A 23112-nucleotide genomic window follows, 5' to 3' on the forward strand; every position below is an offset into this window, starting at 1 on the left:
GTATGCGTATAACATTTGTCAAATTGAATAAGGTTAGGCCTATCTGTGGTGCAAATTGTTTCGGGCTGGCATCAAACAACCCATCACATCACAGCAGAGAGGCCACCACCAGAAGGGTTCCCCAGCAGCAGCCAGTTCAGTGAAGTAACCAAGTACTGTACTTGATGTAGGTATTTGTACTTAACTTGATTATGTCCAATTTCTACTTTTACTTCTACTCCACTACATCTCGGATCCAAATAGTGTATTTTTACTCAACGTATTTATTTTAAAACTGTGGTTACTACCGTAGTTATAAACCCTACTTTTACTTAAGTAAAACATGAGAGTACTTTTTCCACCACTGGCGGCAACAGGCAGTCTGCCTCACACAGAAACAGCTGTTCCCCCAAATCCCTCTCAATGCAAAGTGATGGTCTCTCGACCATTCTCTCTCTCTCTTTAAATTGGGTAGAGATAGCTTGCTTCGATACTGGGAGAGAGAGCAGTTCGCCTGCGAATGTCCCCAAAATTTGACACCAGAGTGAAAAAATAAGAGCCGCATTTTCGCTCTGTGGTAATTCGATGCCGGTGTGGAAGCTTACATTGCATTGCAAATTCGCCCCGGGTATGTTAAGATCTTAACTGTACGCAAATGCTTCCCTTTTTTTTGGAAAAGTACTGGTAACCATTGACTGCTGAAAATAGCAATGCGATGTGAGCTTCTAATATAGGCTTTTTTTTCCCCCCTTCATAAAAACGCTCACTTATTTTTGCAGAACATTCACCTATTATGACATGCCCAGAGACACTAGGGTGTACGTGGGGAAGGTAAGGTGTATGCAGTGCAGTAGATTTTGGCCTAACCCTGTTTGTCTCACCCGGTGCGTCTTCAGCCCTTCCGACCTCCGTAGCAGCTGCGGGTTGAGGGTGGGGAGCTGCAGTCTGGGCTTTGGGCTTCAGCGAGGGGAACAACCTGGTCATGAGCTGGGAGGTGGGAGGAGGAACACAATCCTGCTCCTGTACGCCCTTATCTAGCCCCGCCCCTTTGTTCATCGCCACCTTCCTCGTCAGAGCCCTCTCCGGAGGAGAGCTCCCATTGGCCGCCGGCTTGGAAACGGGGCTGGGCCCTCTACTGTCATTCGACAGGCCACCGACGGCCTCATCGACGTCATGCCACGTGTCGTCGTCATCGAACACCAGCCTGTCCTGCTGGTGGTCTTTGTCCTCCACCAGCGTGGAGTCGTCAGGGTTGCTGACGATGCTGTCAGTCTCTCCATACTCGCCTTCCGCCGCGTCTGAAAACCCCACAAGGCTGCTGTTGTGGTCCTGGTACGACCGCTTGTCGTATGGCAGGTTGGCCAGGGGCGCCTGGTGGAAACAGATTTGGTTGCTGGGAAATGTAGGCGGTGGTGCTGGCTGCGCTGCCATTTCCTGGTCCCCGAACTCTGAGCCGTTGCAGAAAGAGGCGTCGGATGTTCCTGTTCCGTGCTTGCTGTCCGTTCCGTCATCCTCTTCATCACAGTTGTCTGCGTCAATTTTGTTCTTCTGCGAATCCCTCAACTTGGGAACCAGCACGCCTGAGGCGTTGCTCTTACAGGTACCACCTCCACCAATGCTACCAATGCTATCAAGACTATTACACCTTTGCAGTGCCTTAGGAGGGGAAGGCCTGGGGGATTTGATGGGTGTGGACGAGAGGCGACGCTGGTGGAGCCCCTTGGCGGCCAGGAGCTGCCGGTGTTGCTGGTCCATATGAAGAATCTAAGAGTAGAAGAGAGCAAAGGAGAGTTTGTAACATTCAGCCGGTATCTTACGGTCAGAAAACACAATTAGGAAAAAACTAATTGTTTTTGAGAAATGGTTAAAAGTCCACATTGTACCAGGGAACACAGATTGCATTTAGTTTTCAAAGGATTACAACACAGATAGCCTCGCGTGGCCAGACTGTTGCCTCCGCGATTTGCAAATGCTCCCGGCATACAGTCTGGGGCACGGAAATAGATACGATGAGTGCGAGATAGAGCGGATGTGACAGATCGTCTTTCTCTGGTGTTGTTGGTGTTACTTCCACAATGTTTTCAAATGTTTTCTTAAACTATACATCCATTACAAGAATATGCCGCTCGAATGACTCTGTCTGTGCGAGTGTGCTTCTGTTATGTTTCCAATGGGACTACCAGGGGACTACAGTTTTGTGCAGCAGTGGCTACTTCCGATACTCGCCGTTCGGGAGCTGCCGTTCCAGACTCTATGTAGCATTCGGAGATTGTGGAATAGAGACTACACCACAGATAACATGTACAGTATACCAGAACTACTTTCCCCTGGTGGCTGCGTTCAAATCCAGCTCGCATCGAGCTACATACTGTACTCTCTCACACTCTCATAAAGCAAAAGATTACTAGTTTAGCAGGTGAAAAGAGGAGTCACCTTCATGTAGGGCTGTCACGATTATGACATTTTACATGACGATTAATTGTCACTCAAATAATTGCGATTAACAATTTAATTGTGTATTCGTCGTTGACAATTACATTTCTGTTTGGCTTTTAGGCTTTTAAGTTGCACCTGGTAATTATGACACATAACTTAAATATACAAAGAATTTACTGACATATTTGACAACTTTAGACTTCAAAAATAAAATTCAGTGGAAATAGCCGATCTACAAGCTCACAACGTGCCGCGATGTGACGCGTTGTGAGCTTGTAGATCTGCTATTTCCAATACTTTCTGAAAGTGTTTGAAACTACAGTATATTAACATTTCTCAACATGGAAATGATTATGACGATTATGAAAAATAATTGCTACTACCTCAAATAATTGCGATTAGACGATTATTATGTAATAATTGTGACAGCCCTACCTTCATGACGAAAGAGGAGTTGGAGGAGAAGGAGAGCTCGTCAGCAGCCTCCTCCAGCAGCTCAAACTCTCCCAGCTCCATGCTCTCCATCTGCCGGGCAGAATCCCAACGCTGCAGCTTCTCTTGTAGCGCCAGCTCAAAGGAACGTTCAGGCACTCCCCCATCTTCCCCTTGGACCTCTTCCGACTCTGTTCGCCTCTGTCTGGAACCGTGCGTGTCCTCTCTGGTGCCGACACGATTTTGGCATTTGCTGCTGCCTCCAGCTGTCGCTGCGACAACCACCACTTCCTTGGTGACGGCGTTCGGAGGGTACCCGTCGTGAGTCCCGGGTTTTCTCGTGGCCAGAGCTGAATGACCTGTTCCATCTGTGTTCTGTCTCTGGTGGCTGCCCAGAACCTTGGTGGCTCGTGGCACCACCGGTTTGCTGTGGGTTCCGACGTCCTGAGGCGGCGAGCAGGGACCTCTGGGACGGTTTTCCTTGTTGAGTACAGCTGTTTTGCGCTGGACAGGAAGTCGTTGGGCTCCGCCGTTGGTTCTGCCAGTGCTGGTGGCTTTCTGGGTCATTGCAGGCTCCGACTTTCTGCGAGTGATTACTCTGTCCCGGAGCTGCGGATTGGGCTCGGTCATCATCTCCCTGTTGTTGTTGGGTAAGGAACCTTTGCGGTTGTTTTTAGTGAATCTGGAAAGGCCTTCGCCTCGCCTCAGAAAGGCTCTCTTAGGAGGAAATCTTGCAGCCTCTGCTACATTTTGGCTCTGTGGGAATCACACAATGAATAATACACAAGATGGATATTAAAAGAAATCTGTTAATTTGCCAATTCCTTTTAGGAATTTATGATCATTTATTTACAGAAATATACAACCAATGTTATCGGGATCCTTTTAAATACACAAATGAATGTGAAAGCGCACAAAAAGCTAAAGACTGTATTCTACATTCGAATTACTGCATTGTACAATTGGGTTATAAAAGCATGCATAGAATTATTGGCAAAATGACTAAATGAAAACAGTAAGAGTTCATAGTGAAAAAAGTACAGTGTCAAATACTCCAACAACCGTTGAATTATCATCTTTGTAACAATTCTTACGTGGTCTGAAAGGTTTATACACATAAGTCTAACAGACAAATCATCACTCATATTCACACACACAAAACATGTTCTGATTATGAGTAACCTGTTGCTGCTGCGAAGACTTCAGCCTCTGTTCTTCCAATCTCAGCTGTTGCTCTAACAGCTCGTCAAACGTCTGGGTCTGACCTCCAATGCCTGGCTTGATGGGCCTGGAAACACACACACACACACAAAGGTATGTTCATAATATGCAAACATGCGGGTATATTACGCATGGCTTGCATGCATGCACTAGGGCATTCACCAACTAGTCGAATATTCGAATATCAAAGTCACTATTCGACGTTGTTCACGAATATTCACTTTTTTTTTTCTCTTTAAAAAAATATATAGTTTATAAAGCTTGGCTAAGTCATAAGAATGAGTTGTAAAGTCCCTGGTGGATGACATTTGTTAATGCTCTATACCAGGGCTTCTCAAACCTTTTTAGGCTATGACCCCCAAAATAAACATATTTGAACTGACAAGCACTTGGAATTGTAGGTATTATATTTAATGTGACTCGGTTCCACAGATAAATATTGTTCACAATGTTTGCCTCTTGCTGACTTAATATTTTGACAATTGGCCAGTCCTGTCGAATATTCGACTATTCGAATACTTTGAGGTAGAATAATTAGAATACTAAAAATCACAATTCGTGAATGCCCTAACACACACACACACGAAGGTATGTTCATAATATGCAAACATGCGGGTATATTACGCATGGCTTGCATGCATGCACACACACACACACACACGCACACACACACACACACACACACGGGAACAAACAAACACTCAGGAAACACAGGCAGTGTGCAGAACAGCGGTAAACACATGAACAAAAACATAGATCTACTTTGTCAACAAAATAAAAACCCACAAACCCAGATGAAAATTAATCTAAAAATTACATGCACAGTCATTTCAAATTTCCTTCAAGTATCCTTCTATTCAATACTTTAAATGGAGAATACATGTACCTGTCATGTGAGTGTTTCTCTTGATCTCTGCGGTGGTCTTCAGTCACAGACATGCCATTATGGGATACTAGTGTTGAGTCATAGTCCTCGTAATGACTACTAGCATTAAAGCTCTGTTCTTGGTCATCTTCTGCGGAGCTGAACGGAGCTTCTCCGCAGGGAGAGCCAGCTTGAAAGGTGCTCTCTTCCCCTTCTGCTCCCGACAGCTCTGAAATATCTGCAATGTGGAAGATCGCCATTCAACACACATTGACATTTAATATGGATATTATTTATGGGTGCAACAGTTAATCGAAAGAGTGTATTCATTTTATAATAAAGTAATTATAACAACATCTTCATTATTATTATTATTTTTTTAATACAATAGCCGAAATAGCAGATCCGATCGACAATCTCATAATGGCTCATGATACGCGTTATGAGTTTGTAGAGCAGCAATTTTTTGCATACAACAAAATGTGTCTTGATTTTTTGATGAGAATTATCGATTAATTGATTACGATTTTTGTAATCATCTCATGGTTAGGCGTGCCCTGATGTGATGCCATTTACCAGTTCCACAGTGCTGAGACCCATTGATTCCCAGCAGCCTCTGCTGCTCTTCCTGCAGGCGGAGAAGCTCCTCAAGCTGATGGGCTTTGAGCTGTTCCTGCATGTGTTGCTGCCACCGACGCAACTTCAGCGCGCACACGCACACGCGCACACACACACACACACACACACACACACACACACACACACACACACACACACACACACACACACACACACACACACACACACACACACACACACACACACACACACACACACACACACACACACACACACACACACACACACACACACACACACACACACCATCAGACGATCTTTCGGACACCAAAATTATTTTTTATACTTTTTAACACCTCCTTCTCACCAACAAGTGTCAAAACGCCCTGGCTCCACAATACCTCTCAGGCCTCCTCCATGAATCATGATAGACCTACTCTGTCACGGACCCTGCGGTCCACAGACTTGGACCTTGTCTCTCAGACATTTTGAATATTTTGTAAAAGTAAATATTCTTGAAACATTCATATATTTCTTGAAACTTTCATATATTCTAGATACATTCTAGATACATTGCACATTCAGTGAATTATTCCAAACCTTTTTTTGTTAAAATCTTGAATTTTCATGGCATACAGCTCTCATGAATATCAAAAGTCCAGTCCATGTATCTAAATATTACTGTATTACACAAGACCACTCAAAACAAGGATTTATATTAGAGAAATGTCAACCTTGTGAAGTCAGAGTTGCTTGAATTCCAGTGGGAAGTTTACGAAGTCGGTTATGATTTGGGGTGCTATGGCGTCTGTAATGCTTTTTTACAAAATATTCTAATTTTCTGAGATTGATCTGTATGATTCAAATGAATCAGACACAAGCAGCCAGTGAAACTCTACTTTGTGTCTTGTGATGAGTTTGGCTCAGCCCCAGTGTTCTTGTGCGATGGACATTTCCTAGAACGCATCATAATCTTCTTACAGTATTTGTTTACTAGCCAACAGCATATATATCTAACGTAACCTAGAAACCTTGACAGGGCACCCGCTGGCCTGGTGGTCCAGGCGCATACCACATACTAGGCTATGATGCCTGCTGGCGTTGCCGGTTCGATTCCCAATCCAGGCGACCTATGCCACATGTCATTCCCCATCTCTCCCCCAAAACAGAATCTTTAGAAACCTAGACAATGTTTAGCCGCAAATTGCAACACAGATATAACTCATAATATGCCTACGCTGGGTTTTTATGAAACAAACACTTTGCAGATAGAAAAAGGATACTCCAAGCTTTCCATAGAGCCCCAATATTGGTGAGTTTGACGTTGTTTAATACAATCAGATAGCAAAAAACTGTTTTGATGCATTGGCTGCCTATGGGAGGTATTGTAACCATAGATTCAACAGATTTAAAAAAAGAAAATCTAGTGTTGCAAATGCAATTTGCGGCTAGACAATGTTTAGACAATGTAAAATTACACACTATTTTCAAGTGCAAATTACTTTAAGTAGTCCAGTAGTACAAAAGTAATAGTAAGAACAAAATCAAGTGAGTGATTGTTAAGAGTTGTTGTTCAGGCCAGGGTTTGAACAACAATGGACCAATGGACAGGCCCTTGTCCATTGGACAAGTACATAAACATTTCCCATTCACTTGTTCAGGCACAACAGTCACTAGTCCGGATAAAAATTTGCCATTTCTTTTTTATTCGAAAAATAAATAAGACCCCCCTTGGCCCCCTCCACACCAAAGTATCGGCAGGGCATAGTCTGCATAAAGCTGCTAGGAGCGTCACAGAAAAAGCGAAACCAAGAGCCACTTGTCCAACGGACAAGTACATTTTAATGAACTTGTCCATAAAGATTAATTTATTAGTTGTCCTGGACAACAGGACAAGCCTTAGTGTCATGCCCTGGTTGTTTTTAACTCAATATTAGTTCTCAGACTGAAAAAAAGTGTAAGAACAGCTGTCCTTACCTGTTCCAGCTTCATCCTCAGGGGTAGCTCCTCCGCTTGGTTTGCCAGCACCTCTCCAAACCCATGTTGCGGGGGCTGGATAGGATGCAGGCTCTTAAACACAGTCCTTTCTGGTTGGGTGGGTGGAACCGGCTCTGCCGCCGGCACAGCAGCATCCACACTGGCACAGCAGCTTCCGCTGGGGGAGACAGGCAGCGGGGCAAAGTCAGAGGCGAAGGAGTCGTCGGGGCCCATCAGGTTGGGGCCCCGGGGCGGCGGGGACCTCCACGCCACGCTGTGCCGCAGAGACTCAGCCAAGACCGGCGAGGGGTTGAGGATCACCCCGGCACGGGAGCTGCTTGGCATCCAGCGGGCGAGGAAGTCCGACTGCGTGTACTGCAGCCCACCTGGAGATGACATCACGTAGGAGGACTCAACAGCCGGCTGCCTAATCCCAGGATTAGAAACAAACAGATTATTAGTGACAGGTTAAGAAGTCAACCACCGTCTCTCCAGTCAAAACTTTCAGAGCATTTATAGAGTTTGTTTATCTGGAACTAGCCATCAATGGTTTTGGTTTTGTTAAGCTCATCACACCAATGCAAAGGAAGGGATAGGATGTGGCAGTTTAAAAGGAGTGTTTGTTGCTCTAGCAACAGCAAACGTTTTAGGCATGTTTGTCCCATGAAGATAACACAAGGGTGGATCGCTGGTTAAATACATATATGATGCGATGTCGTCATATCCCCTAGTCAGAGTGCACTGCAGTATGAAGTACAGAAGCTGTTTATCAAGTGAATGCAAACTGTTTGTGAAACACACAGTTTTAGCAACAAATTACCGACAATGACAAGTGTGTGAAAGTTGCAACAATACCAAACTGTGATAAAACATGCGGTAGTTACCCGTAATGTAGCACCAGAAATTAATTTATTTGTATAAACATGGAAATAAAGTTTAAAGAAAGACACCGAGGAGGAGATTCGAAGCCTACCGCCATAGCAAAACAAAGCCCGCGAGACGCGGAAGCCGAAGTAGTGCATGCTGGGTAATGTTGTTTCGACAACTCAAAGCATTGCATGCTGGGTAGTGTTGTTTCGACAACTCAAAGCATTGCATGCTGGGTAATGTTGTTTCGACAATCTATTCGCAAGATTCTCTTATCTGAATTTGTTTGCTTTTTTTGCAAAATCATGTATTTAACTGTACCTGACGCGAAACGTAAATCGTAATTGGTCTTAAAATAAAAATGTGTTTAATAATTATTATATAATTTCCGGAGTCAACTTCATTGGTATTTCACAATAAATACATCCTGAGAATATGTGTTTGTCTTGTCAACGCTTGTCATTGTCAACTTAATTTAAAAAAAAAGTATTAAAAAAAAAAGAGTAGTTTTGTAGTTTTGTAGTAATTTTGTAGTTTAATTTGGAGTCGAACCTTTATTCTGATCATTCTAACCCGGAAACGTTTACTGCTTACATGTGATTGGTCAGTGTAAGATTTAAATCCTCCTGCTAGCGGAACACAGCTAATGACATTATTGACAACAAGTTGGAGCCGGTTGGAGCACCATGGAAGAAGTTATTTGTGATAAACATGGTGAGTAGATCAGTGGTTCTCAAACCTTTTCGTGTCAAGGTCCCCCAAATTGACTCGTATTACCCCGCGGGGCCCCATTTGAAAGGATATGCCAGGGAGGGACCCCCATGAGAGAGAGAGAAGGAAAAAAAAACTACGGCTCTAGTAGCCTAGCTAGCTCTACTAGCAGCAGTGATTCTCAAAAATGTTACTGTCAAGGACCCCCTGTTTGACGATGCTTTAGGCTACGGACCCCCATTTAATGGCATTTCTATCTCTTGAGACCATAATTTATATTCTAAAATCAATGTTAATTTAACTGAGTGTGCAAATGGGTCCCAGCCCATTTGGTTCCATGTGTGTAGCTCTCTGACTTACAGAGCCCATAATGGGTCCATTGGGTCCAAACTATCGTTTAGCTGGGGAGCCCTGGGGGTCCCCGCCTCCCCGGACCCTACTTTTAAGAATCATGACCTTATGCACTAAATCCAGCCTCCTCCTTTAATGGGATTCAAAAGTTAACCACTTAAGCCCTATTTTCAAAACTTGCATTGTTTTGTCTCCGAAAACACCATATCCACAGGCTCACTATAGCACGTTGTGAGCTTCCGAAGAATTGACAAATAATCTTCCAAAAATATCGTCTACAATCCTGCCCAAAGAAGGGATGTCAGGGTTTTTAAAGTGGTTGAAGGTTTTTTTTGGAACCTTGCCAAATGACAAGGCACATTCCGTTTTCTGTGATCATTAATAGGCTAAAGCTAACCTATCTATTTCTGTGCATAATTACCCTTTATTATGTTTTCACTAAATCACATTATTGACATTAAAACCCATGTCATTGTACAGGATGCTTGTGCATGTTGAAAACGGGCGTGAAGGATGGACCCAGTAAAGGAAAGAGCTTCTACCTCTGTGCTGACAAGCGAGGATGTGATTTTGTACAAAAAGCAAGGTATAGCTTTTATTATTCCTCCTTGGTTAGGCTACCTACCCACATTATATTCGTAGACTTCATATTACTGAATATTTGTGACGGGCATTTTGGTATTGCTTCTTAAACGGCTTGGAATTAGACTCGGACAGAACGTGAAAGTTCAATATGCGAGTGGTTGTTTAGGTAGGCTAAAACTAGCCTTACATTAAGTCGGTCCTGCAGTGGCTTCCGCATTTTGGCTTTGGGATGGCTGCACGAGCGACTTACCGTTTATACAGACAGGTCGGGGGTATGGTCTGCAAAGCTGCTATTGCGGCTCTACACATGCACACATGCGAAACATAGCTTCTGGACAAGTTCTACAAGGTTTATGCGACTTGTCTGGAAGCCTTGTTTAATGTATTGGTCCGTATTTTTAAATAAAATTAGTTTTTACCAAGTGTGTGTCGATTCACTTCTTCTTCTTCTTCTTGGTGTTTAACGGCGGTTGGCATCCAGTTTATCCGGTGCATTACCGCCCTCTACTGGTCCATTTTCATGGACCAGACTACTCTTCTTCTTCTTCTTCTTCTTTCACTAGTACATTACTAGTGATAGCCTACTTAGTGCCCACTATATCCCTTCACAACATTGTCCATTCTAATATGCGTCCGACATCGCTGTCGGCGCAAATTCCTCTCTCAAAATGTCATTGAGATCTTCTCCGCTTATTTCCACAATGTCCAGGAACCGCCTAGCTGCGTCCAGCACCATCCTAATTCTCTCCGATTTCCTTGGAATCTCTACAGCACAATTTATCACCATAGCAATAAATGCAAGGAATCTTCCTTTCTCAAAACAGAATACATGCTCAGCAGCTCCAGTCCCTTTTCCCTCTGGCTCTTTTTCCACTCTGTTTTTCCACCACGTCCTTTTCTTCCAGGGTCCTCACAGCTTCCGCATATGTCACACTCTTTTCTTTCCTGATCTTATTTACCCTGACTTCTTTGATTCTTTCTGGACACTTTGCAGATCCAGCATAATGAGCTCCATCGTAATTAGTGCATTTGACCGGTATCTGATCCTCTTCACATTTATTGTACATTCGTCTGCTCCCTTTCCACACCTTCCACACTTTCTGTCTCCTCTGCAGACAGCCGCCACATGACCATATCCTTGGCAGCAATAACACCTTAGTGGTGCTTCCTCGAATGGCCTAACCCTATAAATCACGTAATTAACATGAATTCTGTCTGGCAACTCGTCTCTAAACGTTATACAGATTGATTCGCTTAGCTCCTTCTGTCCGTCTCTATATCGAGACATCCTCCTAGCGTCCTGCACACAGTACTCATCCACAATTTGCCACATTTTAACATCCAGTGGTACTCCACTAATTACTCCCTTCTTCCTTGGCTTCTCTGTCATCTCGAAACACATTACTTCGCTCCCGTTGTACCGTTTAACTCTCAACATTTCCTCCATCTGTCTTGCGTTCCTGCACTCCATTATCACCATCCCAGTTCTTGTCACTTTCACCGACCTTATCTCTCCAACTCTACTCACAACAAATTTGCTCACTGCATGCGGTTGACTAAACAATCCGTTTGCTTTCGATACAGCTTTCATTCCAACCAAGTATTTCTTTACAGAACATTCCTCTCCACTTGAACTTGCTGTCTCACTATTCTTTTTCCTTTTATTACTCTTCTCCTCTGTTTGATCTTCGCGGTCTGACTCCTGCGAGCGTGACGCCATCCTTCGTGTGTCGATTCAAATCGAGCATCTCTGGTTTGGTTAAAGATGGCTGCACTTATCACGTGACGTTCATCCATTCCCCCATTCGCTCATACAAGGACATGACGTATCAATAATGCTTCCAGCCACCAACGGGCGCTGTTGCAGCTAACATTGTAGCAAACGAGGAAAAGCTGTACACTTGGTAAAAACTAATTTTATTTAAAAATACGGACTAATACATTAAACAAGGCTTCCGGACAAGTCGTATACATCTTGCAGAACTTCTGCGATGTGCTATATTTCGCATTTTTGTGCATGTGTAGAGTCGCAATTGCAGTTTTGCCGACCATGCCCCCGAACTGTCTGTATAAACGGTAAGACGCTCATGCAGCCGTCCCAAAGCCAAAATGCGGAAGCCACTGCAGGTCGGCTTAATGTAAGGCTAGGCTAAAATCTGTATAAAACCGTATCATGGACCAATATTTATATAAAATATATATTTTGAAAAGCATGGTGTGGCCCCTTTAATGGGATGAGAGGATTCTGCCTGTTCCCTACCCTATAAGAAAGTGTAGCATTTCACTCCATTTAAAAACAGACTTAAGAATGGCTTCCACCTTTTTAAATAAGACTTTTGTATTTTTTGTATGATAGGTTACCACTCGTTTATACTATATGCTCTCCAGTCTGGTGTGTGTTGTCTTGTTACGTCTTGTATTGTCTTTTATAAAATCAAATAAAAATTAATATAAAAAAAAAAAAAAAAGAATGGCTTCCACTGGACTGACAAATCAAAACATGACCGTAAGAGATAAATACCATCCAAAACGTTCAAGTCATCTGGTCATTTTTGAACATACGACCGTTCTTTCAGATTGTAATGACTATTTTGGCATCACATTTATTAAAATGGTTAAATGCATTCTGGATGAAAGGGGGTGTTTTCCTGCTGCTATTGTTTTGGACTCGCATGATGTCTAAAGGAAGTTGAAATGATGTTTTACCCTTTCATGTGTCTCCCTTCCTTTAGTGTGAAACCATCCCACTGCATAAATCATGAAGACTCCATTGTGGAACTTCAAGTGCTCTCACGTGAGCAACAGAAACATAGGTGTGTGTGTCTGCATTGTTCTTATTTCTGGAGCATGGCTCAGAAAACGCAAGAGACATGGAATGACAGGACAGCTCTGTGTGTATGTTCACGGGGACAGTGGATATGTGTTTGAATGATATGCTTGAACCATCTCTGTCATACAGAGGGTTACGAGTACTGTGTGTGTGTGTGTGTGTGTGTGTGTGTGTGTGTGTGTGTGTGTGTGTGTGTGTGTGTGTGTGTGTGTGTGTGTGTGTGTGTGTGTGTGTGTGTGTGTGTGTGTGTGTGTGTGTGTGTGTGTGTGTGTGTGTGTGTGTGTGTGTGTGTGTGTGTGTGTGTGTGTGTGTACTCGTTTACTGCCAATTAAATATGCCTTCTTTGGGTTTTCCCTGCCATAGACTTCCATGTAATTTATAGTGCACAGATCATGCACCATGTTTGTGCAGGCTGTTCACAGCTTTCAAACAAAAAAAATCAGATTGGAAATCCGTTCAGGCATTCTTGAGAAAATAGCCATTATGTTTTACATGTTATGTAAGCAAAGATGGCTGCCCTGTATGAAAGATGGGGCTGTATGGGGGGTGGAACATGCAAAATCGTGATTGAAATCATGTTTACTAGATTTAATGGGGTCCAAAAATTTTTTTCAAAAATGTTCTAAGTAAAAGTCGATTTAAGTCGTTTGGCAGGGAAGTCCATAGTGAGATAGTTGATCTGAAAGTCGTTTGGCACTAAGTGAGTTAAGCTGTCTTTACAGGATATACTACCGTTGTGTTGTGGGGAAGACGGAAGGAAAGAAGTGGTGTGGAACTGTGCCTTGGACTCCAGTAAGCCATTACTTGACTTTGCATTTATAGAACACATGTATGGATCTGTTCATTCCTCTGTAAATTCAAAGGGTCTCAGTTTAACATGATTCTCTTCAGCAGTGCTTTTGAACATGTACGTTTCTTATTTATATTTGTAAGATATCTTTTGGATAGATTAACAGACTGACAGGACATGGGGAAAGAGATGGAGGGGGGGGGGTCGCTGGGCTTGGGACTAGGACATGTACATATCTGTCAAGAGTTAACACATGGCTCAAGCCAACTTTCAGTTGACAAATTGGTAATGTGACTAAAATCTGCACCTCAAACATGCTTTTTATTTTACTCAATGTGTATTTTGTTTTTTAAAAATTTCACAATAACATGGAACAAAGTACACAGCAACCATAGAACCGACAAAAACAAAACACAATACAATACAATACAATAAACACAACCACAAGACTAAACAAAAAACTGAAGTAAAACTAAAGTAAAACAATGCCAAACAATCCCGGGTAACAGCCACATACTGTACATAATACAGAATAACAGTGTTGCGCCATAACCACGTCTCAAGTCCTATTGGCCATACACATTATAAAGCCTCCCCATTTGCAGATGTATTTATCCATTATATCAGTCCTCCTATAAATCATTTCCTCATATGCAACCACCCTGCCAATCTCTCCATACCATTCTTGGAAAAAGGGACTCCCCGCCTTCTTCCAACCCCTCATCAGAACCTGTCTACCAATCATGATAGCTGTCAGGATGAAATCAAACATGCTTTTTAATATTGGCCTAATGGTTTGTCCCCCAATTATTCCTACATTTTATTTAGTGTTGTCTTGATCACATCCTTGAGACCAACATTGACTATTTTCAAATTGGTAACTTATAAGCTAAAGACAAACATGTCAGGGTTTTTTCTCAGTTAGGCACACATCCTGTGTTCATTTGACAGTAATATTTGTTACATTTTCTTTTTTTTGGTCTGCTGTTTTCCCTCCAGCCAGAGAAGGAGAATCAGAACCCATTACCCGACAGACCACTTCAACCCTCCTTCCTGCCACCGGTTCGAAACCCTTTCAAGGCTCCAGAAAAGACGGACCAGCAGGATTCTGAATGGAAGAAGATGTTGGCACCTGCAGAGACTGAGAAAAAAGCAAGAGACCAAACAAGTGAGAGGGACAGACTGGCAGCAAGCCTGGAAAGCAGAAGTAAAGAGGGCAATGGAAAAGATGCACACAGCAAAGGTGTTGATGACGAGGACAGCGGGAGTTTGTGCACGTCAGATTCATATCGTGGTAAACAGCTTCCACCGGGAATGAAGGTAAAGAAGAGGGTTTCAAATGAGGAGAGAAGCGTCTCCGAAACTGTCAGTGAGAAAAACGTAGTTGGTGAAGGGAAAGAGAAAGCTACAGATGGCCATAGAGAGAGATGCCAAGAAACAAAGAACCATAGTACAGCTAGTGTCAAGTCCCCACACACTGACGGAGCACGTGAAATCCCACTAATTCACGATGGGGCCTCTGCCCAACAACCAACTATCAAAACCACTGAAACTCAAGAAGAAGCCAGTCACAAGACTAAGAAGAGTGCTTCCGACTCCTCTGCTGTTGGCATCACTCAGGCAGACCCTGAAGAAGGCACCAGCACCCCTCCGTCTTCTGGCAAACCCACACAACCAAGTGCCACTCACTCCAAAGAACAAGATCAATCCAGACCTGACAATGCAAGCATTGGCGTTAATGATGATGACGACGATGATGTACTGTTGGTGTCAGTGAAGCCTGCCACCCAGAGGACTCCCCCGGTGGTTTCTGTGCAGAAGACCCTTGGCGCCTTCCCAGGGTTCCACCAGGTCAAAGGTCGACAGGAGGATCCTAGAGAGCTACACAGTGTGCTCTCTGCCCAGCTCAAACAGAAAAAGGCCACTCTGTCTGTAGTGAATGTGTCTGCGTTGCCTGATAAGGGGGAGAGGCTGAAGAGTCAGGTCAAAGATCTGGAGGATGCTCTGCAGTCTCTGAGCATCACCGCTGCCTCTCAACATGAGTCCCCCAGTGGAGATGGTGGGGGTGATCATGCCAAGCCAGAGGCCCCTCCCCTCCAGAGTAACCCGTTCAGTCGGCAAGGGGGCACAGTCCTCCTGCCGTACCCGCCACCCCCAGGCCCTCTCTACCTACAGGCCTCAGGCAGCTCCAGCCAGTATGGAGCGCACCCCCAGGAATCGGCATTCTACGGAGGGAGAATGACTGATAGTCGTCTGCTGGCTGTGAAGAATGCCACCTCGGAGGCCATCGAACACCTACACAAATCCATGGAGACGTGTCCTGGTCCTGACACTGAGGTCTCAGACCCCAAGGGAATCAAGGTGACTCTCTTGGCCCACCAGAGGAAAGCTTTAGCCTGGTTGCTATGGAGAGAGAACCAGAAACCCTGTGGAGGAATTCTGGCGGATGACATGGGTCTAGGGAAGACCCTGACCATCATCGCTCTCATCCTGGCCCAGAAGAAGAAGACGAAAGAGGAGGATCACAAAGATGCCGACCAAAAACTGGACAGCTGGATATCCAAGAATGACTCCGGACTGGTGGTCTCCAAGGGCACCCTTATCATTTGCCCCGCTTCCCTGATTCACCATTGGAAGAACGAGATTGACAGACGCGTCAAGACAGGAAAACTGAGTGTGTATTTGTACCATGGGCCCAACCGGCAGAGGAACGCCAGAGTGTAAGCACCACACACACACACACACACACACACACACACACACACACGGGAGCTTGTAGATTGACTATTTTTGACTGTGTGACTGTTCCTCTTTCAATAATTGTTTATAGAACTGAATTATTGAGTTCTTCTGTGTGTTCCTCAGGCTGGCTAACCATGATGTAGTAGTGACCACATATAGCCTGGTGTCCAAGGAGGTCCCTGTGCAGAAGGAGGATGCTGAGCAACCCAGCAAGGATTCAGACAGTGTGGTACGCAGGATAAAAACTAGACTAACAATAAAGATGTGCTATATTTGGGGGACTGGACTTTGGTCTACTGTGCCCTTGCCTTACCAACCCTAGACACCATAACCAAACGTTTTAGTGCTGTTAGTGGCTCCGTCTGTCCACCACTTTGTTATACGGTACATTATACCAAATTACTTCCTGGATTGCCGTGGAACATAATGTGTTAACTTCATAACCTCTGCACTTTTGGTCTAGCACTAGCCTATCACACACAATGTCTAAAACTCAAATGGACAGATTTGTCATGAAACGTAATGTGCTCAGCTAGGATTGTGATGACTCTGTAGCCATTGTGCTTTCCCTTTGCTCAACATTTTCAGTCGGGTGTGATGAGCACATACTGTAGCTCTTAGATTCTTAGTATTGTTAAAGTTGCAGCATGTGATGCTGTACATACAGTACGTCTTCACCTCAGGGGCTTTGGTATTTCAAGTCTGTGGACATGAAAGAAACCTGAGAATGAAGCATGTTTTTACATTAAATAGTTGACTGTTGGACTGGACAGTTAGAATGGCAAGAATTGAGTGAATGAACCTCTGCTTTGTTGAGGTGCAAAAGTGAAAAGAGACAAGGAACGGTTAGGAACCATAGACGGAGGGGAGGAATGACATGATGCAACAACATTCTTCAACCTGAAATCAATAGGATACATTAACTGAACCCTAACAGTTTATTATTTTTGTGATTTGATATTTGTAGCCGTCAAACGCGGCTCCTCTGCTGCGTGTGGCTTGGGCCCGCGTGGTTTTGGATGAAGCACACAACATCAAGAACCCCAAGGTTCAGCAATCGCAGGCCGCATGCAGGCTCAGAGCCCAGGCTCGCTGGGCCGTCACTGGAACCCCCATCCAGAACAATCTGCTGGACATGTACTCCCTGCTCAAGTAAGAAAACATGTACATTTGGGTGAAACCAGTTAAGATTATTTGTTTCTGTCTTTCAGATACCCATAACAAAGATGCGAATACAAATATTATAAAGTGCCTGAATTGTGCATTTTTGTCCCACAATTTCTATTTAATTTTGGCACATTACTTCTCTCATTATTATCTCGCATAAAACTCACAATTTGAGCATTTTTATTTATATCATGCATCGTTTGTCTTTCATTTAGTGTCATCAAAATGTTTACCCATGATGCATTACTCCAACTTCATCTCTCTCTCTCTCTCTCTCTCTCTCTCTCATTCCTTGTGTCTCTCTGCCAGGTTCCTGCGTTGTTCTCCCTTTGACGAGTACAAGCTGTGGAAGGCTCAGGTAGACAACGGCTCTAAGAGAGGAGGAGAGAGACTCAACCTCCTAACCAAGAGTCTGCTGCTCAGACGCACCAAAGACCAACGGGACTCCGCAGGAAAACCACTGGTACACACACTCACACACACCTTAACAATATTAATGGCCTAGTACAAACACAAGGGAAATTCTGTGAAGTTGAATTGCACCTACTGTACATAAATTTATACTGTGTTGAATATACTAACCTGTTGCGTATAGAACATACTGTGAAGATGTTTACAAAAGAGTTAAGTACAGTACAGTAGAAACTACTGGAAAAATATGCTGTTGGCGTATAGAATATGCCAAACTTTATGCACATGTACATTTAAGGAAAGGAAAGGAATCTTTTCTTTCTCGTTGCTCTTGTGCCTTTTGCACCCTCTTTTCTCATCTTTCTACGTCTTATTATTATTGTTACCACTTTTAGACTATTTTTTTCTTCTTTTTTAGATGTGGTTTGCCGTTATTATATTGTTTGCTGTTATTTTAGATATACCACTGCATTGTCTGAAGGATGCCAAACAAAACAAGTTTTACTCTTATGTACCTGCACAAAAGACGTAACAATAAAGTACAGCCTTGAACCATACTGATTCTACAGTAGTATGAGAAATGGAACACTTAAACTATGTTGGTGCTGACTGAAAGTACTGTATGTGCTGCAGGTATACCTTCCTGACCGGACCTGTGAGGTTCATCGTCTGAAACTGTCAGAGGATGAGCTGGCTGTTTACGAGGTGGTCTTCGCACAGTCGAGGTGCGACACACAATGCTTTGTAAAAAAAAAAATCACAATCGAGAATTGTAGTTTTAGAAAGTAATAGAACCCCCATACCATTTGCATTTGAGGCATTCTGGACTGCAGAATTGGTTAAAGATTCCTGTTCTTCTCATCCAGGTCTACTCTTCAAAACTACCTCAAGAAACACGAGGGAAATGACGTGAATAAAGCTTCAACTTCCAATCCCTTCGACAAAGGTGAGATATCACATGCTTGATCGCTGCGGTTGACCACCGATCCAGACTCCCCAATGAATGAAGCTCCAAACAGAAGATGCAGCTAATCTATTTAATCGTTTTTCTAAAATGGCTAGTCAGTCGACAAGCTCGCTATCTTGTCTTGGACAACAAAGTAGAAAATATGGCTTCTGTGTGTGTATAAATGTACATATATGCCTACCTGTATGTATTTAAAAAATGCTTCTCAATCATTCAATTAGTCTTAAAAGTAATTGATGGAATAATCGGTAAGAACATAATCAGTATTTACAGCCCCAGGGGAATATATACATGGCACTAATTACAAGGCAAGATTGTTGAGTCGAGGCACTAAATGAAGTTTTGTGTACGTGTCTGTCCATCTCAGTGGCCCAGGAGTTTGGTCTCTCCCAGTCAGAGCCTGCAGCAGCGACGTCATCATCCAAGCAAGGAACCACCGGTGTTCACATCTTGTCTCTGTTGCTGCGCCTCCGACAGTGCTGCTGTCACCTGTCACTGCTAAAGAAGGTACACATACATTTTGATTAGATTAGGCAGATCAGTCATTATTTGACGACATTGTTATTGGCAATTATACAGCTGACGTGTCCTGATTTATTTTGACCATGTTCACCCTGTTTTGGGCATGTCATAGGTCAAAATAAGCTTTCAAAGAAATTCAAAAATTGCACATCTATACATCACATCTGTACAGCACATGGTAACGCGACAATGTGTTCTCTCACACCACACACATACTGGAACCACTTTACATTTGAAGTTGTCTGATGAAACGGTGCCATGCAATTAGTTGATTCTGATTTAATCTCATTATCACACTGTCACTTCCTCCCCCAGACTCTGGACCAGACTGAACTGCAGGGTGATGGCATCGTCCTGTCTCTAGAGGAGCAGCTCAATGCCCTGTGCCTCTCCTCCAGCCCCCCATCAGATCCAGACCTTAAAGACACTGTGTCGCTCAACGGCAGCCGCTTTCCCTCCCATCTCTTTGAGGACACCTGTGAAAGCACCAAGGTCTGTGCCTGCTGCTGCCATTGTAATTGCGTAGCTTTGAAGCTACAAACCTTTTATTCACTTAACGAAGTTTGGGATTGCAACTTCAATGCAAGACATGTTTTTTTGTTTTGTAAATCTTTCAAACCAGATCTCTGCTGTCATGACTGAACTCAAGGCAATCAAAGAGAAAAGTGATGATCAGAAAAGGTAACTCCACCCCACCTTAAGTTCTTCACCTCCAGAACCACACACACTTGTTGGTCTGATCTTTTGGCCCGAATGATCACACTGCATTTGCCAGTGACCTGATCGGATCTGTCACAAATCTGTGTTCAGACTGATTTAAACGTCAACCCAAAGCTGCCTCGCGTGAAGATTTAGGCGTTGCCATGCTAGAACATTTCTTTATTTGTTCTTCAAATTCTTAATTTTCCTCTTACTTTGCACAGTTTGCAGATAGGACCTTGTAAACCCATTTTCTGCCATGATACGAGATATGTCTTCATATATTGCCTTGTTTCTGTAAATTTCGCTTGTACTGAGAAGTGCTAGGAGACATGGAATTTCTCTGTTTGTCCACTGAATGCTGCTCGACATTTCTTCTGTAGTGTAAAACCTATGCTGAACTATTTTATTTTCATTAAACGCCTTGCACTCTCTTACCGGTATATCAAAATGCAATTCTCGCGCTCTGTAATGATGTCGGTGACGCTCGGGTCACACTGCAAGTGACAGTTGGACACTGCGTTCAGACTGAGACGCATCTTTAGAAATCAGATTTGAAACTACCTCTGAATGTGGCTCAAGTCGGATATGTATGACTTAACAAATCACATTCCAGTCTGGATATGGCACAGATCTAATTTAGGCTTGATTTGGCTTTTTTTTTTTTTTTTTTTTCCTATCGATTATTCACCCCTTGGAGACTTGAGTTCAATATAATTATGTAGTTTTTGTCGCATTCCTAAGCCAATAATTTGAGGTGACTCTTTTTAGGCCCATTGATTCTGGATGGATATCAATGGGGATACATTTATTATAATCAAATTATTGGCTTAGGAATGTGACAAAAATAACACCATATTATTGCACTCTAATGGATAGAACTCGATATATTTCAGTATACAATATACATACTGTATAGTATACTGTATAATTGTGTTTTTCCTCCAGCGTGATAGTATCACAGTGGACAAGCATGCTTCGGATTGTGGCGGTTCATCTAGAGAAGCTGGGTCTGAGTTACGGGGTCATCGACGGCTCTGTCATTCCCAAAAAACGCATGGACCTTGTGGAGGAGTTCAATACCAACCCTAAAGGACCACAGGTACTGTAGCCCTAGTTTTCACACTCACTACATGTTTTAGCACAGGTTAGGGTAGTGTGTTGGTTGGTTGGCAACCACAGAGAAGATTGGACATTTTTAATGGGATTTTATGAATTAATTCTTATCATGTGCATGTAACGGGCTTAGTTGCAGACAGGCAAGGTTTCGGGTCAAAACGCACCTTTTCCTTGCATTTATAGAATCTCACAAGCTGCTTTCCAAGTTGTGGTACTAGAGTATATAAAACTACTTGGCTATAGAAGAAATGGTCACAGAGGAGAGCAGATGTTGTGTTGTCCAGACCTTGGCTCCCCCAGAATGTGTGGGGGGATGACTGATTTATCTTGTGTGCATCTTATAACCTTGATGCCCAAAATATTTGGGCTCAGGCCAGGTGTCTGCTTAAATCAGCCGTCTCCCACCCCACAGCGCATTTTTCTTTTATTTAAACATGTTTCTGTGGTTTGTTTTCTCCAAGGTGATGCTGGTTTCTCTTTGTGCTGGGGGTGTGGGGCTCAACCTCATAGGGGGAAACCACCTCTTCCTCATCGACATGCACTGGTGAGACTCACTCACACACTCACTAAACGCAGGATTCATTTTTATTTTGGCTAGTGTTTGACAGCTACAACAGTACAACTAACAGAACTATTGCGGACATTTCAGAATAGTAGTTGAATAGTTTTCTGTAGCAACTCTTCTGGTGCAATCGGAGTTGCTCCAGTCTTGTAAGTGCCTCCCCTCTGGTATTCAAAGCAAGATTAAAGCAATTTGTTTTATGCATGTGTTCAAGATTTAAACGGCATTCACAAATGATTCAAACTAACCCCAGGCCTGAGGTGAGTTTAGTTTCAGTTCAGCCGGCCAGGTAAATTGAAACGCCACATGAAAACGGAGCATTAATTTTTCAGCCTTCACATGCTCAAATGTTTGTAATACATTTACTTGAGTAATTGAGTTTAATACATTTTCACTATCACATTTACAGTATTGCAGGTCTTTTCTGTAATTTATATTATTCCGTCACAATTTTCAACACAAACTAACACCGAACAGATTAACTGAGATAACATTAATTAAAAGGTGAGCTGAGCCCGGAACTGATTGTCTCTTTGACAGGAACCCAGCCTTGGAGGACCAGGCATGCGACCGCATATACAGAGTCGGACAAGTCAAAGACGTTACCATTCACAGGTAAAATGTTGAATACACAAGTCTTCGCAGGCAACGTAAATTACCTTGCATGTATGTTTGCAGTGTGCTCCCAAACAATGGCAGATCACGTACGAAATCTCAAGGGCTACCATATCATCCTTGCATGTACATTTCCCCCGATAAATAAATGCATGCAAGTTTAAGTTCTCCTGTGTTTTTGTGCTCAGGTTTGTGTGTGAGGGCACAGTGGAGGACAAGATTTCAGTCCTCCAGGAGAAGAAAAAGGAGCTGGCCCAGTCAGTGCTCTCTGGAACGGGAAGTTCAGCCACCAAGCTCTCCCTGGCCGACCTCAGGGTCATCTTTGGGATTTGAGGCAATGGTGGTGGAGGTAGAAGACCCTGCACTTCCAACAACTTCCACTTCCAGATCCAGCCATCATCACAAGTTCCAATATCTTCACTGCAAGCCTACCTACATTCAAGCAAAGTGCTGCACTTATTTGTTCAAATTTCAGATTTATATAATCTATGAGCATTACAGTACAAAGAATGCTAAAGGTTGTCACTAAGTAGTAAGTTATGATGAACCACTGATGTCAAGGTTTAATCATGACTTGAAGTGTGTTTTTAATTATGTGTATTCTAATAAAGTATGACATGCTTTCACATTACTTGTACATTTATTTTTTTGTGCCAGTGAAACCAGCATATCCATTATAAAACAA

At 43.2% G+C, this 23112-nt stretch overlaps 2 protein-coding genes across 2 annotated transcripts in view; one reads left to right on the plus strand and one right to left on the minus strand.

Annotated features, from left to right (window-relative positions):
* The window catches only part of cpap (centrosome assembly and centriole elongation protein), a gene marked incomplete at both ends in the record, with an annotated part of 36693 nt that extends 28805 nt beyond the window's left edge, over positions 1–7888 (minus strand). The window contains 6 exons of the mRNA XM_080753470.1: positions 861–1743; positions 2851–3603; positions 4030–4135; positions 4955–5171; positions 5510–5633; positions 7490–7888. Of these exons, the coding sequence (XP_080609596.1) occupies positions 861–1743; positions 2851–3603; positions 4030–4135; positions 4955–5171; positions 5510–5633; positions 7490–7888 (2482 nt within the window). The remainder of the gene's footprint in view (positions 1–860; positions 1744–2850; positions 3604–4029; positions 4136–4954; positions 5172–5509; positions 5634–7489) is intronic.
* Positions 7889–9039: 1151 nt separating this feature from the next.
* ttf2 (transcription termination factor, RNA polymerase II) lies at positions 9040–22824 on the plus strand. Its single transcript, XM_080753471.1, has 17 exons — positions 9040–9070; positions 9899–10004; positions 12736–12816; positions 13556–13625; positions 14623–16343; positions 16489–16594; positions 17333–17517; positions 17842–17995; positions 18577–18668; positions 18810–18889; positions 19278–19417; positions 19748–19924; positions 20055–20113; positions 21080–21233; positions 21712–21794; positions 22353–22427; positions 22616–22824. Exons 1-17 carry the CDS (start codon positions 9043–9045, stop codon positions 22758–22760), a joined length of 3456 nt encoding a protein of 1151 aa, XP_080609597.1. The 5' UTR covers positions 9040–9042; the 3' UTR covers positions 22761–22824.
* The last annotated feature ends 288 nt before the right edge of the window (positions 22825–23112 follow it).

Source organism: Nannobrachium achirus, assembly GCF_963921795.1.
Source record: "Nannobrachium achirus genome assembly, chromosome: 22".
In the NCBI taxonomy this organism is placed as follows: domain Eukaryota; kingdom Metazoa; phylum Chordata; class Actinopteri; order Myctophiformes; family Myctophidae; genus Nannobrachium; species Nannobrachium achirus.

What these genes read in the sequence shown, in the direction of transcription:
- ttf2 (XM_080753471.1), top strand. Translation starts at nt 9,043, where the DNA reads ATGGAAGAAGTTATTTGTGATAAACATG. An exon ending in GTGGTCTTCGCACAGTCGAG is followed by an intron (nt 18,669 to 18,809) that starts GTGCGACACACA and finishes CTTCTCATCCAG; the next exon opens with GTCTACTCTTCAAAACTACC. An exon ending in ACCTGTCACTGCTAAAGAAG is followed by an intron (nt 19,418 to 19,747) that starts GTACACATACAT and finishes TTCCTCCCCCAG; the next exon opens with ACTCTGGACCAGACTGAACT.